The 18,833-nt window shown below is 42.2% G+C and overlaps 2 protein-coding genes across 3 annotated transcripts in view; one reads left to right on the plus strand and one right to left on the minus strand.

Moving 5' to 3' along the window:
• The window catches only part of Ttc23l (tetratricopeptide repeat domain 23 like), a 44,160-nt gene extending 38,426 nt beyond the window's left edge, over nucleotides 1–5,734 (plus strand). Inside the window, exon 12 of the mRNA XM_057790190.1 lies at nucleotides 5,659–5,734. Coding sequence (XP_057646173.1) covers nucleotides 5,659–5,734 — 76 coding nt within the window. The remainder of the gene's footprint in view (nucleotides 1–5,658) is intronic.
• Rad1 (RAD1 checkpoint DNA exonuclease) lies at nucleotides 1,409–18,830 on the minus strand. 2 transcript variants are annotated; one of them, XM_057790188.1, is made up of 7 exons: nucleotides 18,638–18,830; nucleotides 18,106–18,332; nucleotides 16,463–16,571; nucleotides 14,924–15,182; nucleotides 12,178–12,276; nucleotides 11,586–11,709; nucleotides 1,409–2,522 (listed from the first exon to the last, which is right to left on the minus strand). In XM_057790188.1, exons 2-7 carry the CDS (start codon nucleotides 18,301–18,303, stop codon nucleotides 2,289–2,291), a joined length of 1,023 nt encoding a protein of 340 aa, XP_057646171.1. In that variant the 5' UTR covers nucleotides 18,304–18,332; nucleotides 18,638–18,830; the 3' UTR covers nucleotides 1,409–2,288. The 2 variants fall into 2 exon arrangements, with proteins under 2 accessions (XP_057646171.1, XP_057646172.1); XM_057790189.1 differs by lacking the exon at nucleotides 1,409–2,522 and having other exon boundaries at nucleotides 11,292–11,709; nucleotides 18,638–18,827.
• Between the last annotated feature and the right edge of the window lie 3 nt (nucleotides 18,831–18,833).

Genomic DNA, 18,833 nt, shown 5'->3' on the forward strand with positions numbered 1-18,833 from the left:
AGATATGAACTAAACTTGACCAGATATTTTTTTCCCTTTTGCAATGTAGTAAGGACTTTCGGTGGACTTGATTATACAAATGGGCACAGGAGCTCAGCTGACACTCTTCAGAACCATATCTGTACAGAAAACCTGAGAATTGATTTGCTTAAGCTAGTTTTCCCAGAAAGAGGCAGCGTTGGGATTTAATACAGGTCTCTAAGCTTCTTATTGTGGCCTCTGGAGGCGGTCTAGCTTCTAAAAGCAGATTCAAAACTCAAGGCTCCAGTGCTCTGCTCTCCCATCTTAGAGAATTTACTTTAACGCCCTTGGCCCCACTTAGAGCGTACTTAACTCCCTCAGCCTGTAGTTAGACACCACTGTAATAATGGCACTCCCCTCTCATTTCTGCATTAATGAGACCATACATAAAGGTCAGGCCTGGCAAACCTTAAATCTTAAATGTTCACTGATTGTCAACATCATAATAAAATATCGATAATGACAGTAATTCTTGTTCTTAAGTGGAGTCATAATGAACCAGGATGTTTAAATGACTCACACACATTACCGTATTATTATTTGATGTTATGAGTAGGATAAGGAATGTTCATGACTGGAGTAAGACTTATGATTTTAACCTATTTTCCACCACTAAGGACGTTTCATGAACCTGAGCAAATCATTTGCTCTTCCTTGAGCCTTGGATTCTCTATCACTGACATATCAGTAAATCATGAGCTGTTAGGACTTCTTAAGTCATAAGGATTTAAGCAGAATCCTGTCTAAACAAGCCCAACAGAGCATGTGCCAAGTCAGTGTGAGCTGGACACTCCTCCCTCCCCTTCCTTATAGAACTCTTGCTGCCTCTTACTCTTGAGGTAAGATGTCAGAATATTTGAAATTGGAGGGAATTGTTAGTCAGAATCACAGTATTTTGTGACTGAGGCTTTGACAGTCTGCCCTCTTTAAAGAACCTACTGTGTTTTGAAATAACTACTAATGAAACGACAAGGAAAATATAAGCAGCATGCAATTTCAGAGACGAAACACAGGCTCGTTTCTCAAAATTGGAGTAAAACTTTTTCTACCCAGTTTATATTCAAGTAAGAGAAACCTCAGAGCTGGCGAGATACCTAAGTCACTTAAAGGAACCGGCTGCCACCTCTGAAGATGATCCCTGGGACCCACGTGGAAGGAGAAGAGAATAGATTCCTGCAAGTTGTCCTTTGACCTCCAAATGCATGCTCATGGGCTGTGGGAGCACATTCTCATGTGCTGTGGGAGCACACACACACAAGGCAATAAAAAAAATAAATACGTATAAAGATACGAGACCCACAGATGGTCAAGGTTCAAAGACTAAGCGACTGCTGAGTGCTCAGCCTGAAAGGAGACATCATCCGCACTCCTTCCTCCTGGGCTCAGGGATCATTGTGGAAGAGGGAGCGGAAGGACTGTAAGGCACAGTGGTGCTTGAATGACTACAGCGAAGAAATGTCCTCTGCATACAACAGTTGTACATATGACAACATGAGCCAGAGCCACATGAATTTAAGGCACACATGTAAAATTATACAGGCAGCATTAATAGGACTTGATGACTTTAAAAAAAATGAGAGAACAAAGTTGGATGGGTGAGATCAGAGGCAGATCCGTGAGAAGATGGAGGAGGAGATAAGATGGTCAAATTGCAGTGTATTTTCAGAGTTAGTAAAATATGTTTTAAATTTTTGAAAGAGAAACTTCAAGATAAATGGAGTGAATATATTTTCTCAGTAGCCTCAAGTTGACAGGAGCCGTAGGAGGAGGAGACACTGGGGACACTGTGGAAGCCAGTGCAGACCAGACAGTCGAAGCTTCCTGAAGTGCTTGAACTTGAGTCGGTCAGGTTTCAGATTCCCATTCTTTTACTATGTAGAGAATCTGGCTTTGATGGGTTGGCTTCTGCATACGGAGAGATCTGTGAAGCAGGTCATACTCCAGAGCCCTTTTGACACACAGACACACTGAGAACTGAGTTTTCCCAGACACTTCACCCAGGAAGAGGCAGGGCTGCTGGGATTTTAACGTAGGTCGCTAATTGCTCTTTCCCCGCTGAAGACAGTGACATCTAGACCTAGCCAGAGTCAATATAAGGGGGAAAGAAATCTTTTGATGTCCTCTGCTGTAGTAGATGTTACGTCAATAAAGGTTTTTCTTTCCCCGAAACAAGCCTGTATCTCACTTCCCAAGAACTGCTGAGCAAAGCCATGGGGTAGTTGCCAAAGCCCAGATGTCCAAAAGCAGCGCAAGAATCGCTCTCAGCTTCAGCCTCTCACTGGAACAATCAGTCCCAGATGTCCCGAGACTCCGCTCGGGATCCGATGTGCTCTATGTGCTTTACCCCACCTCCTCCAGGAACTCGGTGAAACACTCTCTGGACTGCCATGGCCAGCAGCCTGCATTCTTGTTTTTTGGAGCCTCTGCAAAGAAGTTAGAACAGAACAGGCCACTCGAAGCAGGAGTTCGTTCCAAGGCAGAGCAATAGTTGCAAGGGCATCCTGTAAGATTTCAGTACATAGAAAAGGCAGAGAAAACTTCAGATTTGGAAACAAACTTGGGAGCTGTTTAATTTAAATTTTACCCGAGTTACAAATGGACTTTATTTTGTTTGTTTGTTTCTGTTGTTTTGCTTTGTCTTCTGAGACAGGGTTTCTCTGTATAGCCTTGGCTATCTTGGAACTCATTCTATAGACCAGACTGACCTCTGAACTCACAGAGAACCACCTGTCTCTGCCTCCCAAGTGCTGGGATTAAATGCATGCACCACCACCGCCTGGCCAAACACTTCGATTTTAACCATTCATAAATGAAGGTCCTAAGAATAAGAAGTACTTAGTGTATTTCAGATATTTTCCTTTTGGAGAAAGCATACACATAAGCAGTCTAAAAGTGCCCTGTAGTACATTTTTGATAGAATTAGGAACAAAAATGACAGGGACTAAATTGTGAAGCCAGAGCTGTGAGTGTAAATTGTGTGCAGGAAGGGTCCAGGATCTTTAAACGTTGGTAGACAACTGTAGTGCCAGATAGAAAAGATGCCACAGAGGGTCTTCCAAGCAGCGTGACCACAAGCTCAGTATCCTGGAGCTGATTGGCATTTCTCAGGAAAGTCAGCAGTCTTGACTTGCTATAGTTTAAGGTGCACAGGTAATGACAGGCTGCCAATAAAGTTGGGATGAAATACTAGGGTCATACTAGGGGACTTTCATAAATTATGCTAATTAGTTTAGGACTTATTTAGAAGGAAGCTATTGAAGACCTTTGAACAGGATATGGTAGCCAGTTATCAGCTTTCAGATGTTAGCTCTGATAGCGAAGGGCCTGAAAGACAGTACATAGGGAAAATTCGGGAGAGCACTCTGAGGGTAGATACACCAGCCCAAGAGAGGTGTTGCGGTCTTTAAGTACCTAAGCTATAGGAAAAGGAGGTATGGATGATAGATAGATTGAGAAACAGTCTATAGTCTATGGTGACAAACTTTGAAACCAATTAGATAGGAAGCACAGCAGTGGCAAGAAACAAAAGTGGCTTTGAAGTCTCTGACTTGGGCCTGGAAAGATGGCTCAGTAGTTAAGAGCAGAGGTTGCTCTGGTTGCTCTTCCAGAGAGGACTTGAGTTCAATTCTCAGCAACCACATGGCGGCTCAAAACCCGTCTGTAATGGGCTCTGATGCCCTCTTCTTGAGTAAGGGTGTAATGCAGAAAGAACACTCATACATACATAAATAATCTCAAAAAAAAGAAGTCTCTGGCTTGACAGCTAGATGAACATAAATGAACCTCTGCTGCCGGAGGAGAGGAGACTAGCTTGGGGGAGTCTAGGATTTAGGGAGACAATGATTTCCATGTTGCATGTGCTATGCTTGAAGTACTCCCTGCACTGCCACTTGGCAATGTCTAGTAAGCTGCTGGCGGTTTGGAACAAGAGCTTAAGGAGATATATTCTGAAGGCTATATCTGGATGGATAAAATAACCTGCAGAATATGTGTATGTGAAGCAATAAGGCTTGGAAAGAACTTTGGAGACCACGCATGCTTCTTTTGGAGAGACTATATAGCATGATGATCTAATAACTGAGCACTGGGACACAAATTTGAGCTTTCGTATTAACAGTAAGACATCCTAACTCTCACTTTATCTTTAAAAATGATAATAGCACACTATCTAAGCATTTAATATATGGGAGACACATAGTTCCCATGAACTGCAGTAGTAACAACAACAATAAGGATTATCGGCTGGGTGGTGGAGGCACAGGATTTTAATCCCACCACTCAGGAGGCAGAGGCAGGTAGATCTCTGAAGTCAAGGCTAGCCTGGTCTACAGAGTAAGCTTCAGGATAGCCAGGGCTACACAGAGAAACTGTCTTGGGAAACATACACACACACACACACAGAGAGAGAGACTGAAATGAAATTGTTCTGAAAGCTGCATATCAGCCAGGCAGTCTCAGGCAAGACTCTAGTGAACTTAACGAACAAGCACTATAAACCGCTGCTTGCAGGATTCTGTGTTCTCATTCTTTTCCTACTATTTATAAGTAAATATCCTAACACCGGCTCTGTGAAATTAAGGGGAGTGTATTTGGTCAGTATGAAGAGAGTGAGAAGGACCATTGACTGTAGTGTTCAGATCCTAACTGTCAGCAGCTTTCCAGCTTTCCAGATCAGGATTCAAGCTCTAGCTTGATACAGCCGCACACATGGAGAAACAAAAACTTGGGAGACTAGTTCTCTGCCTTCAGATCTCCTTTATGGCAAACAGTGGCTCCTAAGCCACTAGGAGGCAGTTCTGGGGTACCTTGTCTTTGGCAGAACCGAGAGGAGATTTGCAGTCAACAGTCATTCTGCCGCGCCACAGAATGGACACGTAGGAGGGTCTAGCATGGAATAAGGCAAGGTGAATACACACACTTCATCTCTTGGTCTCTCTCTGTCGTTAACTTTCTGGAGTAATACTTGCAGCTCAACAGCAACATGCCAGGTTTGGTACTGCTTGGTTTATTGGCATTTTCTGCCACAGGCTGTGGGCAAGGGCATTCCTGTATCACCCACACGTATTTGCTATTCAGTGAGAAGAGCACTGTCCTCTGATCCAGTGACCCTCCTGGATAGCAACTATACTCTGAGTCACTCAAACACTTCAGACTCAGTTTCCCTGCCTTATTCATGCCTTCAACATCTGGTAAGCACCTACTAAACAACATCCAGAGGTCAGAGGTTAACGATATAAATAAAACATTGGGGCTGGAGAGATGGCTCTTAAGAGCACTGAGTTCAATTCCCAGCAACCACCTGGTGGTTTACAACTATTTGTAGTAAGATCTGGCATCCTCTTCTGGCCTGCAGGCATACATCCAGACAGAAAACTGTATACATAATAAATAAACCTTTAAAAAAGATATATAAAACATTGTCATTCATCAGATGTCAGAGGTAAGCAACATAAATGAAAGTCATTCACCATAAGGAGATAGCCCTCAGTGCGGGAGCAGCTCAAAGAAACTATGAAAACACAAAGTGTGAGTTCCAGCTTAGAGCCCCCCCCCCCCCCCCGTGCAATGAGAATAAGGTGACAGTGGCTAGTGGACAGAAAAGCCTCCAGAGTGTAACCTCTGAGCTGTTTCCCAAAGGGCAAGTTCATCTAGATGGAAAAGAGAAGCCGCTGCTGGAAAAAAGAGAAGTGTATGCAGAGACAGAGTGGAATGACGGAGGGCAGTGCCTGGAAAGAATGGTGAGAACCTCGCTCTGGCACAGGGCTGCACTTTCTCATAGCGAATACTGACTCCAAGAGACGCACTCAGCCTACCCGGGAGGGAGAAAGAGCTGTGGAAGAAATCAGCCAAGGAAACACAAGCAGCGGTAGACAGTGACGGCTGCTTTGCCTCGGGCCTTTGTATGCACTAGATTCTCTACCTACATCTTTAGAGCAGTCTACTATGCTTTTAATGCTGTATTTTTGTGTACCTGTGTTCTTTTTGAAATAACTAGGGATTTAAATTTTAGCAAATGAAGCTCTTTACTCTCTTTAGGACCAAGATCGACCAAGCTGGTTTTGTTCAAATCAAAGGGTGTAGGACACGCTTGCTCTGAGGGTTCAAGAATGCCTTTGTAGTTTGGTAAAGAATGTGGGTCCTACTTTAGGGCATGATGAAGTCTTAGGATAGTCATTATCAACAATCCACCACTTATCTGATCAGAGAAACTAGACTTTAACATGCCCCTATGAACTAATTGCTCCTTATAATTCACGGTGGTGTACATGAGTAGTTCCAGAGCTGGGCATGGTGGCACCTGCATCTAGTCCCAGCTGCTTTGGAGGTGGCAACAGGCAGATCGCGTAAGCCCTGAGATCAGCCTTGGCAACATAGTGGGCCACAGTTCCATTCTAGCTCTGGAAACTGGGAGGCCTGGATTCAAACCACAGATACTTTCTAGTCATATGTAATCCCATTCAGCGTGTCTATAAATAGAGATGACAGTTTTACCTGTGTCGGGATTGCTCGGAGAAGCAGCTAAAATACTTGCAAAGTGTTGGCCCACAGTAATCACGTACTAAATTCATAGCCATTTTTATTATTGTGAGTTTATGATCTTTTTATTACAGCAGTGATGCTTAAAGCAAATGGGGTAGGAGCTAGGAAAATTAACACTAAGTTAATGCAGAAAACATTTTGTTGGTTAGCATTTCAATTGGGATCTAGAACCCCTGAAAACAGCAAATATAAATATAGTTTGAAACAAACACTTAAACCCAAAGCACAGACTGATTATACAGAGTGCAAGTTAATGCTCTAGCAACACAGAGGATTTTGTGCGGGGGAATCCTGCCACCCTGTGGCAGCTGACTTGTGGTTATTACCCTAACGGTCCAGTCCTCACATCTTCCGCCACCTCTGATTTGGTGTGACCCTTGAACAGAATTGAACTTGTGCCTGTTTCCTCTGCTAATATGAACTCTCCTTTACTGACTAGGTAACGAAAGCCACAGATAATTTCCTGTATGTTATGCAGCCCTCTTTAGTGACAGCGTATGCTTAAAACCACAAGTTCCTTGCAAAATTGTGTATGAGATTTCTGTGGAATGTCGTAACTGCATCCCTCCAAGGGCTATGAAAATCACCCTTTTTGCAGATTTGAGGCACAAATAGCATCTGAAAACCGCTCTTTATAGAAACTTTGTGGATAAGTAGTTTGGCCCGTACTTCTAAGCTAGCTCAGCCCTTCCAGTATTAGGAAACAGGAGTATAGAAGCCTTAATGGCTGGAAGCAGGCAAGATGGGTCCTCTTAGGGCCACTGGGACTCGAATCTCCATGCTCTTCAGAAATTACTTGAAAATCCTGAAGTATATTGGATAAATGAGGTAGGATTTTCTCAGCTGCTGTTAAATATGACCCAGGGAGTTGTTACCTGGCTTTGCCAACTAGGGAGAAACCCAAGACTCTGATTCTATTTTGGCCATGTTTAAAGACACAGCAGGGTTGAGTTTGGTAATGTGGAGCCATACTATGCTGTCCTTGCTTCAGGGTGAGCACAGCTTTTCCACACAGCTGAGGCAGGAAGGACTGTCAGCTAAGGGAAAAACCAAGACCAATGAAAATGCTTTCTCCTTCCTTCTAGGCCTTCTGCTATCAGTGAATTGAAAACTCTACATAAGATAGCCAACAATAAAAACAACTGGTTGCTAACCTGAACGCTAGAGCACAAAATTCTTTTATCAGCATGGACGGAAGTGGCAGAGCCAAAGGGGAAGAGATTTTTTTTTAAACTAAGGATTCCTGAGGAAATTCTTGAGGAAAAAGTTCCACCTGGCAGCACTGCAGGTGGGATACATAAGAGCTCTTAGAACCGGGTCGGGGGCTATAACTTGGTAGAGTTCTTGAGAGGGCACGCTGTCTAGGTTGGACTTCTCACCTCTCACATGTCTCTCTCAGGAATTTGTGCTTATAATGACTATCATCTTCTATTTCTTTTCTAATTGTAGTTCATTCCTTGCCCCCACCCCGCCTCCTCTAGATACTATAGGCTGAACAGAACCACATGCTGGTCCAGTACTGCACCATATCCCCAGTCCTGAGTTTTAAAAAAAAGTAGACAGTACCTTACTAAGCAGTTTATCGATGAGCATCTAATAAACTCCTTGGAAGTGGTGTTAGTCACAGCCTGTTTAAGGCTATTAAAACTGCTTTGTGAGTAATGTTGGGGTCTCCTGAGACATTTGCCATGTATGATCTGATGATGTATCAGAATTAGAATAGACTTGATTTTATAAATGAAAAGATTGTGGGTAGGACAAGAGAAATTAAGGGGTTTTAGTCTAAAGTCATCTTGGCAGTTATCCCTGGATTACAGCTGGTTGTTCCTTCCACACTGCCTCCACCAAACTGGAGTCAAAAATCTTTAGGAAAGGGTGTGCTGGGAAGGTGGCTCCATGCATACAAGGCTTAGCTGTGCAAGCCCGACTGCCTGATTTCGGTCACTGAACTAAAAAAAAAAAAAAAAAAAAAATCCCAAACTGGGTGTGGTGGCACGTGTCTGTAATCCCAGCCCTCCTAGGGAGGGAAGAGAGGCAGAGGAGAATCATCTGGAAGTAGAAGCTGATAACCAGCTAGCCTAAAGCATGCAGCACTGCTCTCTACCTTAGACTAAGGGAGACACTGTATGCTCTACCTAAGATAGACTAAGGGAGACTCTGGTCCAACCAGGTCCACGGCAAGAGCAGATTCCAAAGCTGTCTCCTCACCTCCACACAGGTGCCATGGCGTGTGCCCCCCTCACACAGAAATAAGCAATAAGTCTTTAGGAAAGGAAGGCTGAGAGATTTGTGAAGACATTCCTCAGCTGTTGAAATATCTAGGAAAGAAGTGGGCATTACTGAACCATAGGATTTTTCATGGGTGCAAAGGCAAGAGAGAAATTTCATAGTTGTTTAGACAACTTTAAAACTTCTCCTCCTTCACCGTTACCTGAAGTGACTTTGGGGAACGCGGTGCCTCACTACCACTTAAAACTCACAGGACATTTTGGTTTTACATTTGTCCAGTCTGTAAAATCCAATAATCACACAATCCCAAAGTGACATTTGGCTGTGGCCAGAGCCTGCGTGCACCATATTCTCAAGGCCAGCCCACAGACTGGCAGGTTTTCTCCAGGCTGCTGCCAGTGTTCTCCCAGCATGCGTTAGTCTGGCACTCAGAATCAATGTCCTCGGGTGCTGCCCTGACTCTTCTTTTTGTCACTGTTTAGTGGTTACTTGGCTTGTCATTGTTCATTTTAGCCCTGCCTGGAGATGGGACATTTGCTGGTATCCAGACGTTCCACATTGACTTCAGTCAGCTTGGGATAGTCGCTTCCACTTCCACACACTAGTTTATGGATTTGACAAGTGTATAGGCATGAGTCCACCGTGGTAACATACTGAGTTGTTTCACCAACAACTTGAAATTTTCACTGTTTTGTGAACCAATAAGGACAGTAGAAATATTCAGCATAGCATAACCTAATTTAAAGTGGCGTTCTCTTCGGAAAACTAGGTAAGTAGCAAGCTTTCTAAGTCAGTCTGTTGGGAACAGTGACAGGGATCACACAATTAACTCTTGATATTTCTCCCATCCAAGTACTAATGTGTACTATCTTCTGAGACCTACTAGAATGTGTATGTTTGGGGTGGTATGGCTGTAGACAAATGCTTCCTGCTGCTAATGGGCCCGACCTACACAACTCTCTTGAATTAGCTAACAGGCAGTGGCATTTTGGGGTGTGTAAAGGTAAGCTAGTTTCTTATGATCTTCATAGCAAGTTAGAAGAAATTCAAGCCCAAATCAAAATCTGCCATATTGGACACATTTAAGCAACCTGTCCATAAGCTCAGAGTTCTACTTATGGGTTGAGACATCCACACCCTTTCTTATCAAAGTTCCACTTGATCAGAAACAAGACAATATACAGTGTACGCTGGGAGAGAGGGGTTAGTAGAAAGCAATTAAAAATTCCAAGTGTTACAATATTGTCTTAAATATAAAGAAAAAGTGTGCTCCCTCAAGTGTCAATGGCTACCTTTCATAATTACAGTTTACAGTGGCTCTCCTAGTGTTCATGGAAACAGAAAGTATTCTGACACTTAGGAGATTGTTCCATTTCCCTCTCAAAACACACACTACAGTTCACAAACATCTCCTGCTTGGTAGCTGCTGGACACCCTGAGATTGTCTGGGATTCTCACAAGTCATCACTACTAACCCTGGGCCTTAGCCACCTGATTCATTTCTCTCCAAGCCAGCTCTCTGCAGGGTTCTGTGTGCTGTTTTAGGCTGGGGCATTCCGAAGGCACCCTCACGTCTGGTAGATAGCACCGAATCATTTTCAATCATCAGTTGTCTTGGGTATTTTTATTTGGGGACAGGAGTCAAAATGACTGGAAAAACAGATAACTGCCAGGAATGCTAAATGAATATAGCAATAGAATGACAGTATTTTCCCATGACAAAATACCATATCCCAAAACTATTAGTACCTATTTACACTAAGTTGCTAGTACCTAACACAGTGAAGAGTCAGAAACTTCATTTTAGTTGTGTATTTTTTCCTACTTAGAGTGCTTATCCTTACAATTTAATATTATATTTTCTTAGTGACAAAAGACTACATGCCTCAAAAACTATTTTAGTAAAACCTACTCAGGAAAATACAAAAATACTTAATGGCTGGTTTCAATTTGGTCAAGAGGCTTCTGTAGACAAATGGAAGGTGTCTGGTGCTAACTGCATCAAGCAGCTCCGAGAACAAGAAAACCTGTAACCCTGAAGGCTATCTGTACATGATGTTCAGGGAAAAAATAAGCTATAGATCTGGGCATGGTGACACACACATTTAATCCCAGTACCCAGGAGTAGAAGGCAGGCAGAGCTCTATCTACAAAGACAAAGGCTAGCTACAAAGGCTAGCCTGCCTGCTCTACAAAGGCAGCCAGGGCTGTTACACAGAGAATCCTATATAATGTGTGTGTGTGTGTGTGTGTGTGTGTGTGTGTGTGTGCCTGAGTACATATATATGTATAAATTCTAAAGATAGTCATGGAGAGGGGAATGCTGGAGAGATGGCTCAGAGGTTAAGAGCATTTGTTGCTCTTGTAGAGGACTGGGGTTTGGTTCTCAGTACCCACATGGTGGCTCATAACCATCTTTTACTCCAATTCTAAGGCATTTAATGCCTTTTTCTGAACTATGTAGACACCAGTCACATATGCAGTGCATATACAACCAAAGTAGGCAAAAACACACATACACATAAATAAAAAAAGATATTCATGGAGGCAGTACAATAAGTGAGATTAATTTATGGCTATATAAAAATATTTATTCACAAAATAAAAATATTTACACAATGGAACCTTGATCTTGCTTTCTCTATGAGTCTCTGCAGACAATCCACTATAAAATCATGAAGACTATGCGGTCAGAGTGACAAGACAATTATAAATACACACAAATATTCACAACGAATTATTCAAGACTCAGGAACGTCTTCATCAGGGCAGCAGTAATATTCCACAAAACATACCTGCCCATCTTCATTTCTAATCATGTACTGTAGTGAGAGGAATCCTCGATTATCTGTCCGAATAGAGACTTTACAGGACAGAGCTAATGCCTTTGTAGAGGGTTTCAGTAAAGCAAGTTTGTATCTGCAGGAGAGCAAATGAAAAGCTGTTATTTGGATCCACTACATGCAATACACACAACACCAAGTGTGGTTAGCTAGGAACTATTTAGCAGCAGATACTTGCCAATGTGTTGGTCTTTTCTCTCGCTTTATCTACCTGTAATTACAACCCAACATCCCCGGGAAAGCCAGAGCCCATCTACTTTTTTTTAATGTGATGCATTTTCTAACATATTAAAAATTACCTGTTTTGGTTTTATATGGGAATTTTGTACTTAACTTCATCTTTATCAACAATGCAGCCTTTATATTAAGAACTGACCTGTTGCTGGGCCATGGTGGCACACTCCTTTAATCCCAGCTCTTGGGAGGGAGGTATTTGGATCTCTGAGTTCGAGGCCAGCCTGGTCTACAGAATGAGTTCCAGGACAGCTAGAACTGTTACACAGAGAAACCCTGTCTCAAAAAACAAAACAAAAAAATAACTGACCTGTTGATCTGGGTCTTATTACAGTGAAATGCTTCCACCAAGTCAGAATCTTTGGGATAGTCAAGGTGAGAACTTCCAGCATTTCCAAAAGTAGATAGCCTAGAGTTGAAAGTAAGCAAATCATTCATTTATAGGTTTGATAATAAGCAATATTAGGACTCATGCTGCCTTAAATGACATATTCAAAAACTGGCTATAGGAACAGGGGAGATGGTTCAGTGGGCAAGTACATTTGAAGTGAAAGCCTCAGGTAACTGAGTTCAAATCCTCAGAACTCACATAATGGCCAGATATGACTGTATGTCTATAACCCTATCACTAGGGGACAAAGACTGAAAGATTCTCAGAACCCAGTAGGCAGCTGCTTAGCCAAAATGAGGAGCTTGCGATTCAAGGCAATAAGGTGAGAGCAGCAGAGAAAATCCTGATGTCCTTTTCCGGCCTTATACGTGCACATAAGGGCACAGGCATCTGTATACTCATGTAAATTCACCACATACACATAGACCACACACAAGTGTGTGTATATTTACATATATGTGTATGTATATTTATAAATATAAAAAATGTATACATAAATATAAATACGTAAAACAATCAAAAAACTTGGTTACTTGGGTGGTAGTACATAAAAGGCCCACATTGGTCTACAGCTGCCTGTATACTTCATATTGGTCTTGTACTAAATTCTCCTGCTTCCACCTCCAAATGCTGAGACTACTGGCACACACAGCTAAAATACACAAACCAGGCACCATAAGGGAGTTTTCACAGGATGCTGTAGAAAGTATCCAGTAACAAAATACTAAAATATTTTATACTTCTGGGTGGTGGTTGCACACACCTTTAATCTCAGCACTCAGAAAGCAGAGGCAGGCAGATCTCTGTAAATTCGAGGCCAGCCTGGTCTACAGAGCAAGTTCCAGGACAGGCTCCAAAGCTAACAGAGAAACCCTGTCTCAAAAAACCAAAACAAACCAACAACATGTAAAAAAATAATTTGACTTTCTACTTTTATTCGCATGTGTCCAGGTCTGTGCATGTGAATCCAGGTGCTCTAAGAGATCATTTGGAGCTGGAGTTACAGGCAGTTGTGAGCTGGCTGACGTGGTGCTCAGAATCAAACCTGGGCCCTCTAAAGAGCAGTATATGCTCTTAATTGCCTGGACCATCTCTCCAGCCTAGAAACAGCTCTGAAGAAATCTCAAGAGTACATGCTATATATTCTGTACAGCTGTATAATCAGAGTTAATGTTCCTCATCCTTAAATCCAGTTATATATCTAAATATATACAGGTAGACATAAATCTGAATGTATCTCAGAGAACTGAGTAATGGAAGACCTCATTTAAACCACTGTAAGCATGGGGCCTGTTCTTAGCTTTTCATGCTGAACCATTTACGTGTATTCTGCTGTGAAATTATGCTTTACTCTGACAGCGTTTCTGTGTTAGACTGATCTTCCCTACTGGACCGCTGGCAAACGTACACAATCCGAGTTTAACGTCAAGAACGCCTGAGCATTTGCCATGGGAGGAACATGTTCACACACACAGCGATCAGACCTGGGAGATCTTCCAAGCTCTGTGTCTACTCTCCATGTTCCCAGTCAGTCCGACTTCTGTTTTCTAATACAGCTTCTCTCTCAATATCCTGCAGTTACGATGGTCCGGTCTAGCTCATTTCCTGAGCACTATGTCCACACACCTAACCATTCCCCAGTGCCATAGGAACTTCAAATTTTAACATATTCAGAAAAAGAATTCACTATTTTTTCCACACACCAAATGGTTTCCTGTTCTGGAAATGAAGATCAGGAATTATCTAGTTACTTCTACTGAGAGCTCAATTGGGAAAGGAGCCACTGATGTTTGTTTTAAATGATTAATTGGGGTGCCATTACTTTCCATTTTGGCGAACTTTTTGACATAACATGAGCAAAAGTTTTCTCTGGCTAATATCACAAGAAAAGAGCATGTTGCAATTGTCCCTAAGAAAAAAACAAACAAAACCCCCAAAACAACAACTTATATTTTCTTATTTCATTTCTTCAAATTTGTTAAGTTCTACAAAATTCTAGTCCTGAAAAATATAATAAACACAGAAATTTTGCTGGCACAAATGTCTGAACCTATGAGGCTCACCTTGACCAATCCTCTAAGTACTCAAGTACTGCTTCCCAAGCACTTATGAGCATTATCTTGGTACTGAAAGGCTTGCAATTTTTTTCTCTGCTGATTCACACTTTTTCCCTCTACCTTAATTTTAAGATATGTTTTTTTTTAGTCTTTAAGATTTGTACATTAGATCAATAGCTACTAACTTAAAAAAAAAAGCCAAACTATCAACAATATGTACTTCCTTTTGTATCTTGAACTAACCTAAATGGAAAAAATATATACACCATGTAATATAACTAGGCTGTTTAAATGTTTTCACCCAACTTTCCTCATGATGTAACCTCATCTATATCATGGAACACAACAATGAAAATATCAGTGGATTGTAGATTACGAGAATAGGCTTCTCATCACCAAACCAACAGTGCCCGACTATAAAATGCTTAGTAGATTCTTCTTATGTCTTAAATTTCCTATCTTGGAATTGTACAATTATAAAGTAATCAAATGCTTCTGAAAGTTCTGAGAATTTTAGGAGGGGTAAAAATCCCTGCAACTCAAGCAAATGTTGGGTGTAGAGCTGGACCCACTGCCAGGCCACATTAAGGCGAACTGCACTCGCGCACCTGAAGTACGGCTTGTCAGGAGACACGGTGATCTGTAGAACATCACTCGTCATGTCCAGCTCAGAAAACGCTTCCCGCAGCCCCTCTGACTGCAGGATAATTTTATTTATAACATTGGTGCTACAGAAATCAAAATCGAGAGTCTCTTCAGGCTCCTGGGTGTTAATTTTGCAGACTGTCACCACTCCTCCTTCTTCTAGAAATAGCAGCAAAGGATGACCGTAACCCTGGTAACACATCCGAAGTGCAGTTAAAGTCCCTGCAATGACAGAAGTCACAAGGGCTCAGCTGTGGGGCTCTGGGTTTAGCTCTCCCTCCAAATGACAAACATACTGCCTCAAGAATAATTTATTCTGCGAAGCTTCTAGAATGCATGCCTCTTCTTAAAGGATCCCAATTCCTGTAACTGCAAGGACACGAGAGCAAGTTTAGCTTTTGTTAAAAGAATTTTCCACTTAAAATGGAAACATGCCTCAGAAAAATGCCTCCTACTGAGATACAGCATTATTTTAAATCAAATTGGTAGTAAGAGAGGGTAGCCATTGATGATGTTATTAACACCTCAAATTGGTTCCTTTCTCCTGGGCCAGTGAGGGATTTGGGAAAGCACATATTCTTAGGAAAAACCAGCAGGGGAACTGCGTTAGAAAATGCATAGTTAAAAACATGTTTACTGTAGTATGTTAGTATGTGGATAATGGCTGTAAGTGTGGTCGCATGAATTCCATGGCATGTCCATGGATGTCACTCAACAATTTTTGGCAGTTGGTGCTCCTAAAGGACCTGGGAATCAAACCCAAGTTTTGTCAGGCTTGCTGGGTAAGCACTTTTACTCACTAACTATCTCAATTGTTCAAAAGGCGTAGTTAGACTCAGCTACAGACTGTTCCTCAGACCCATTATCCCAGTATTTTGAAGGCACAGGCAAGAGATCACAGCAGGCTCCAGGCCAGCCAGGGTCCATAATATCACAGAGTACACCGTAATCCCAGCACTTGGCAGTTGAGGCAGAAGTATCTCAAGTTTAAGGGCAACCTGAGCTACACTCAAGGCCCTGTCTATAAACATAAATTAACAGTGGAGCTGCCAGTGCAAAGCTCACAGTCAAGTTACTGTCCTACGAAATAAAATCATTCTTGGATTCTTCTGAGATTCTTGTAATTTTATGTCCACAGCAACTGAATTTTTAATCTCTAAAAATAATTCCCTAAGCAAGTAAAAACATGTTTTGAAGAAACTTTTTGAGGAAGCAAAATTTATTTTATAGAAGTCTTAATTTTAGCCAACCATTTTAAACATGGTCAACTGGGAGTCAGGAAAATTTGTTTTTCTCTATCTGTAAGTAGATGTCAATTCTGAGTAAGTTAGATAAATATGTAATTAAAGCAAATTTCACAATGTTAAAGATATAATTAATGACTGTTTAAAGTCTTGATTTTAAACTTAGAATCTTAGAGCCTTGTAAGATGATTTTGTCAACCAGACAGAATCTAGACTCACCTAAAAAACAAACAATAATAAAATAATAATAAAGTTTACCTGGAGTAGGACTTGATCCAAAAATAGATAAACAATCTAAAAGGATAGTTAAGTTAATTCGGAAAGTAACAGATTCTTCCTGAATGATAAATTCTTGAAACACTTCAGCCTGCAAAAAGTGAACATGAAAGTGGGGTTATCGTAAACAATGAAAATTCAACATGCAATATTTCATTTTACACTTAAAAATGAACGATACTGTGCTAACTCCATGAGAATAATTTCTTATTCCCCATTGAGACGTGGCAAATTGTCAACCATTACCCACTGGAATACCACACCACTCAATGGTTTAATTTGGGTCCCATTTAGAAGCTCCTGAAGTGTGTGTGTGTGGGGGTGGGTATGATGAAAATGTGTGAGTTTAAAAGAGAGGCTGGAAAGGAGATAGCTCAGCAGTTAAGAACACCAGCTACTCTTCCAGAAAACCCAGGTCGATTCCCAACACCCACATGGTGGCTCACAACCATCTGTAGCCATTTCCATGAGATCCAATACCCTCTTCTGGAAGGTACTCTGAAGGTGCCAGGTACATACCTTTTGCAGACATTCATGCACGCAAAACACTCATACACAAAAATTTTTTTTAAAAAATTAACTAAAAGGCAACAAAAGAGACCATTCCCCCCACAAGCAATGGTCCTTCATCTTCATTTCTGGATATAAACCTATTACCCACTTCCCTTGCTCCTTCCTTGTGCCGATCAGTTCAGGCTAAAGTAAACTGAAAATAGGGCAATTTAATAATGCATGAATGATAACAGCTTCTAATTACTTTTTTAAAAAGTTAATTAGTTTCATGTGCATTGGTGTTCTGTCTGTGTGAGGATGTCAGATCACCTGGAACTATAGTTACAGACAGTTGTGAGCTGCCACGTGGGTATTGGAAATTGAACTAGGGACCTCTGGAAGAGCAGCCAGAGCTCTTAACTGCTGAGCCCCTCCAACTTCTTTTGAAGACAGAAACCATGCTTTCTTTATTTCTCCATTTGTGAGGTCTTACTATACACATGTTCAAAAATATGAACTGAATGTTGAGCTCCGATCTGAACCATATAAAGGATAGGATTATAGATATAATAGATTACAGTTACAGGTGATGGTGCAGGGCTTTAATCCCAGTACTTCAATGCAAAGTAGAGGCAGGTGGCTCTCCTAGCCCTGGAGTTCAGTGTGGTCTACAAAGTAAGTTCCAGGTAACAGGTTTTATGTTAGAACCTGTCTCAGTTCATAAAATAAAATAAAAATAAATGCTATTACAGACAGTAAGATGAGAAACTAAACCGTGCAGGACAAGAATGACAATGCAAGGAGTAAACAAACATTCTGAGTTTTCATCAGGAGACTGCTTAAATCAAATCTGTTGCAGTTACCACTTACGTAAAGCAGGAACGATATATACGCCCATTTTTGTGAGGACTTTTAAAAGCGGTAAATGATGAGAAGAGTGCCTCATAGTTTAACCTTAATAAACTATCACTAGGAATCATTATCTGTGTGAGACACGATGGAAAAAGTATTTGTTGGAAGGAAAGAAAAAAAAATCAAGTAATGACATTTTATTCTCTAACTTGAATTTTTTAGAAGTTCTTCAAAGTTTAATAACCAGGCGAATGCTACAACGGGCCTCCGCTCCCCCATACCTGAATAAAGGCATTGGCTTGCACACACTTTGCATTTTCCACGGTAACTTTGAGCCCATTTTTGGTAGCAAAACACGCGGCGTGTTCTTTGAAATGAATGGCTTTCAAGACTGTGGAGAGATTCCTAACGTTGTCGAGGCTGGCCACTAAGCAGTACTGCTCGTCCTCGTCCGGAACGCGCTGGGTTAGGAGAGGCATGGATGCTCCTCTTCCAAACCTCCGAAAACCTGAGAGACGAACAACAGACCTGCATCAGTGCTGATGGGGCTGGCGGCCTCAATCCGAAATCGGCTGTCAAGAGAGCCCCGCTTCTTGCCACTGTACGGTCTTCAACTTTTGGGGAAATTCTATCTCCCTGTCTCAAAATTACGGTTTCCTCGTCTTCTAGGGGAAAAGAAGCGATTCACAGGGCAGCTGTAACTGGCGCGGTTTCCACATGGTAAAAAGGCTTCGCAGCCCGCTTAGGGTCTACTCGACAGCTCCCAGCGCCGCCAACCCGGCCGGCCGCGGCCCCGACAGTCACCCGACTCACCAGCCCGCCTGCCACACAAGGGGAGCCCCGGGCACAGGCCCCTGCCTCTGCGGCGACGTCCGACGCCTCAAGGCCCCCTCCAGCCCCGTCCCAGGAGCGCGCCTGGCACACAGCTCCCGCCGCTCTTTCGCCCTGTCGCCCCGCGGGCCACCGTCACCACCGAGCCGCCGCCAGCCTAGATAGTCTACCGCAAGAC

This window comes from Chionomys nivalis, chromosome 15, assembly GCF_950005125.1.
Source record: "Chionomys nivalis chromosome 15, mChiNiv1.1, whole genome shotgun sequence".
NCBI classification, from domain to species: domain Eukaryota; kingdom Metazoa; phylum Chordata; class Mammalia; order Rodentia; family Cricetidae; genus Chionomys; species Chionomys nivalis.

Bases quoted from the DNA above. Each gene is read 5' to 3' on its own strand.
- Rad1 (XM_057790188.1), bottom strand. From the start codon at position 18,303: ATGCCTCTCCTAACCCAGCGCGTTCCGGACGAGGACGAGCAGTACTGC. The intron at 12,277-14,923 runs GTGCGCGAGTGC...TTTCAACTCTAG, and splicing joins CCTGACAAGCCGTACTTCAG to GCTATCTACTTTTGGAAATG. The intron at 11,710-12,177 runs GTCAGTTATTTT...GCTCTCCTGCAG, and splicing joins AATAAGACCCAGATCAACAG to ATACAAACTTGCTTTACTGA.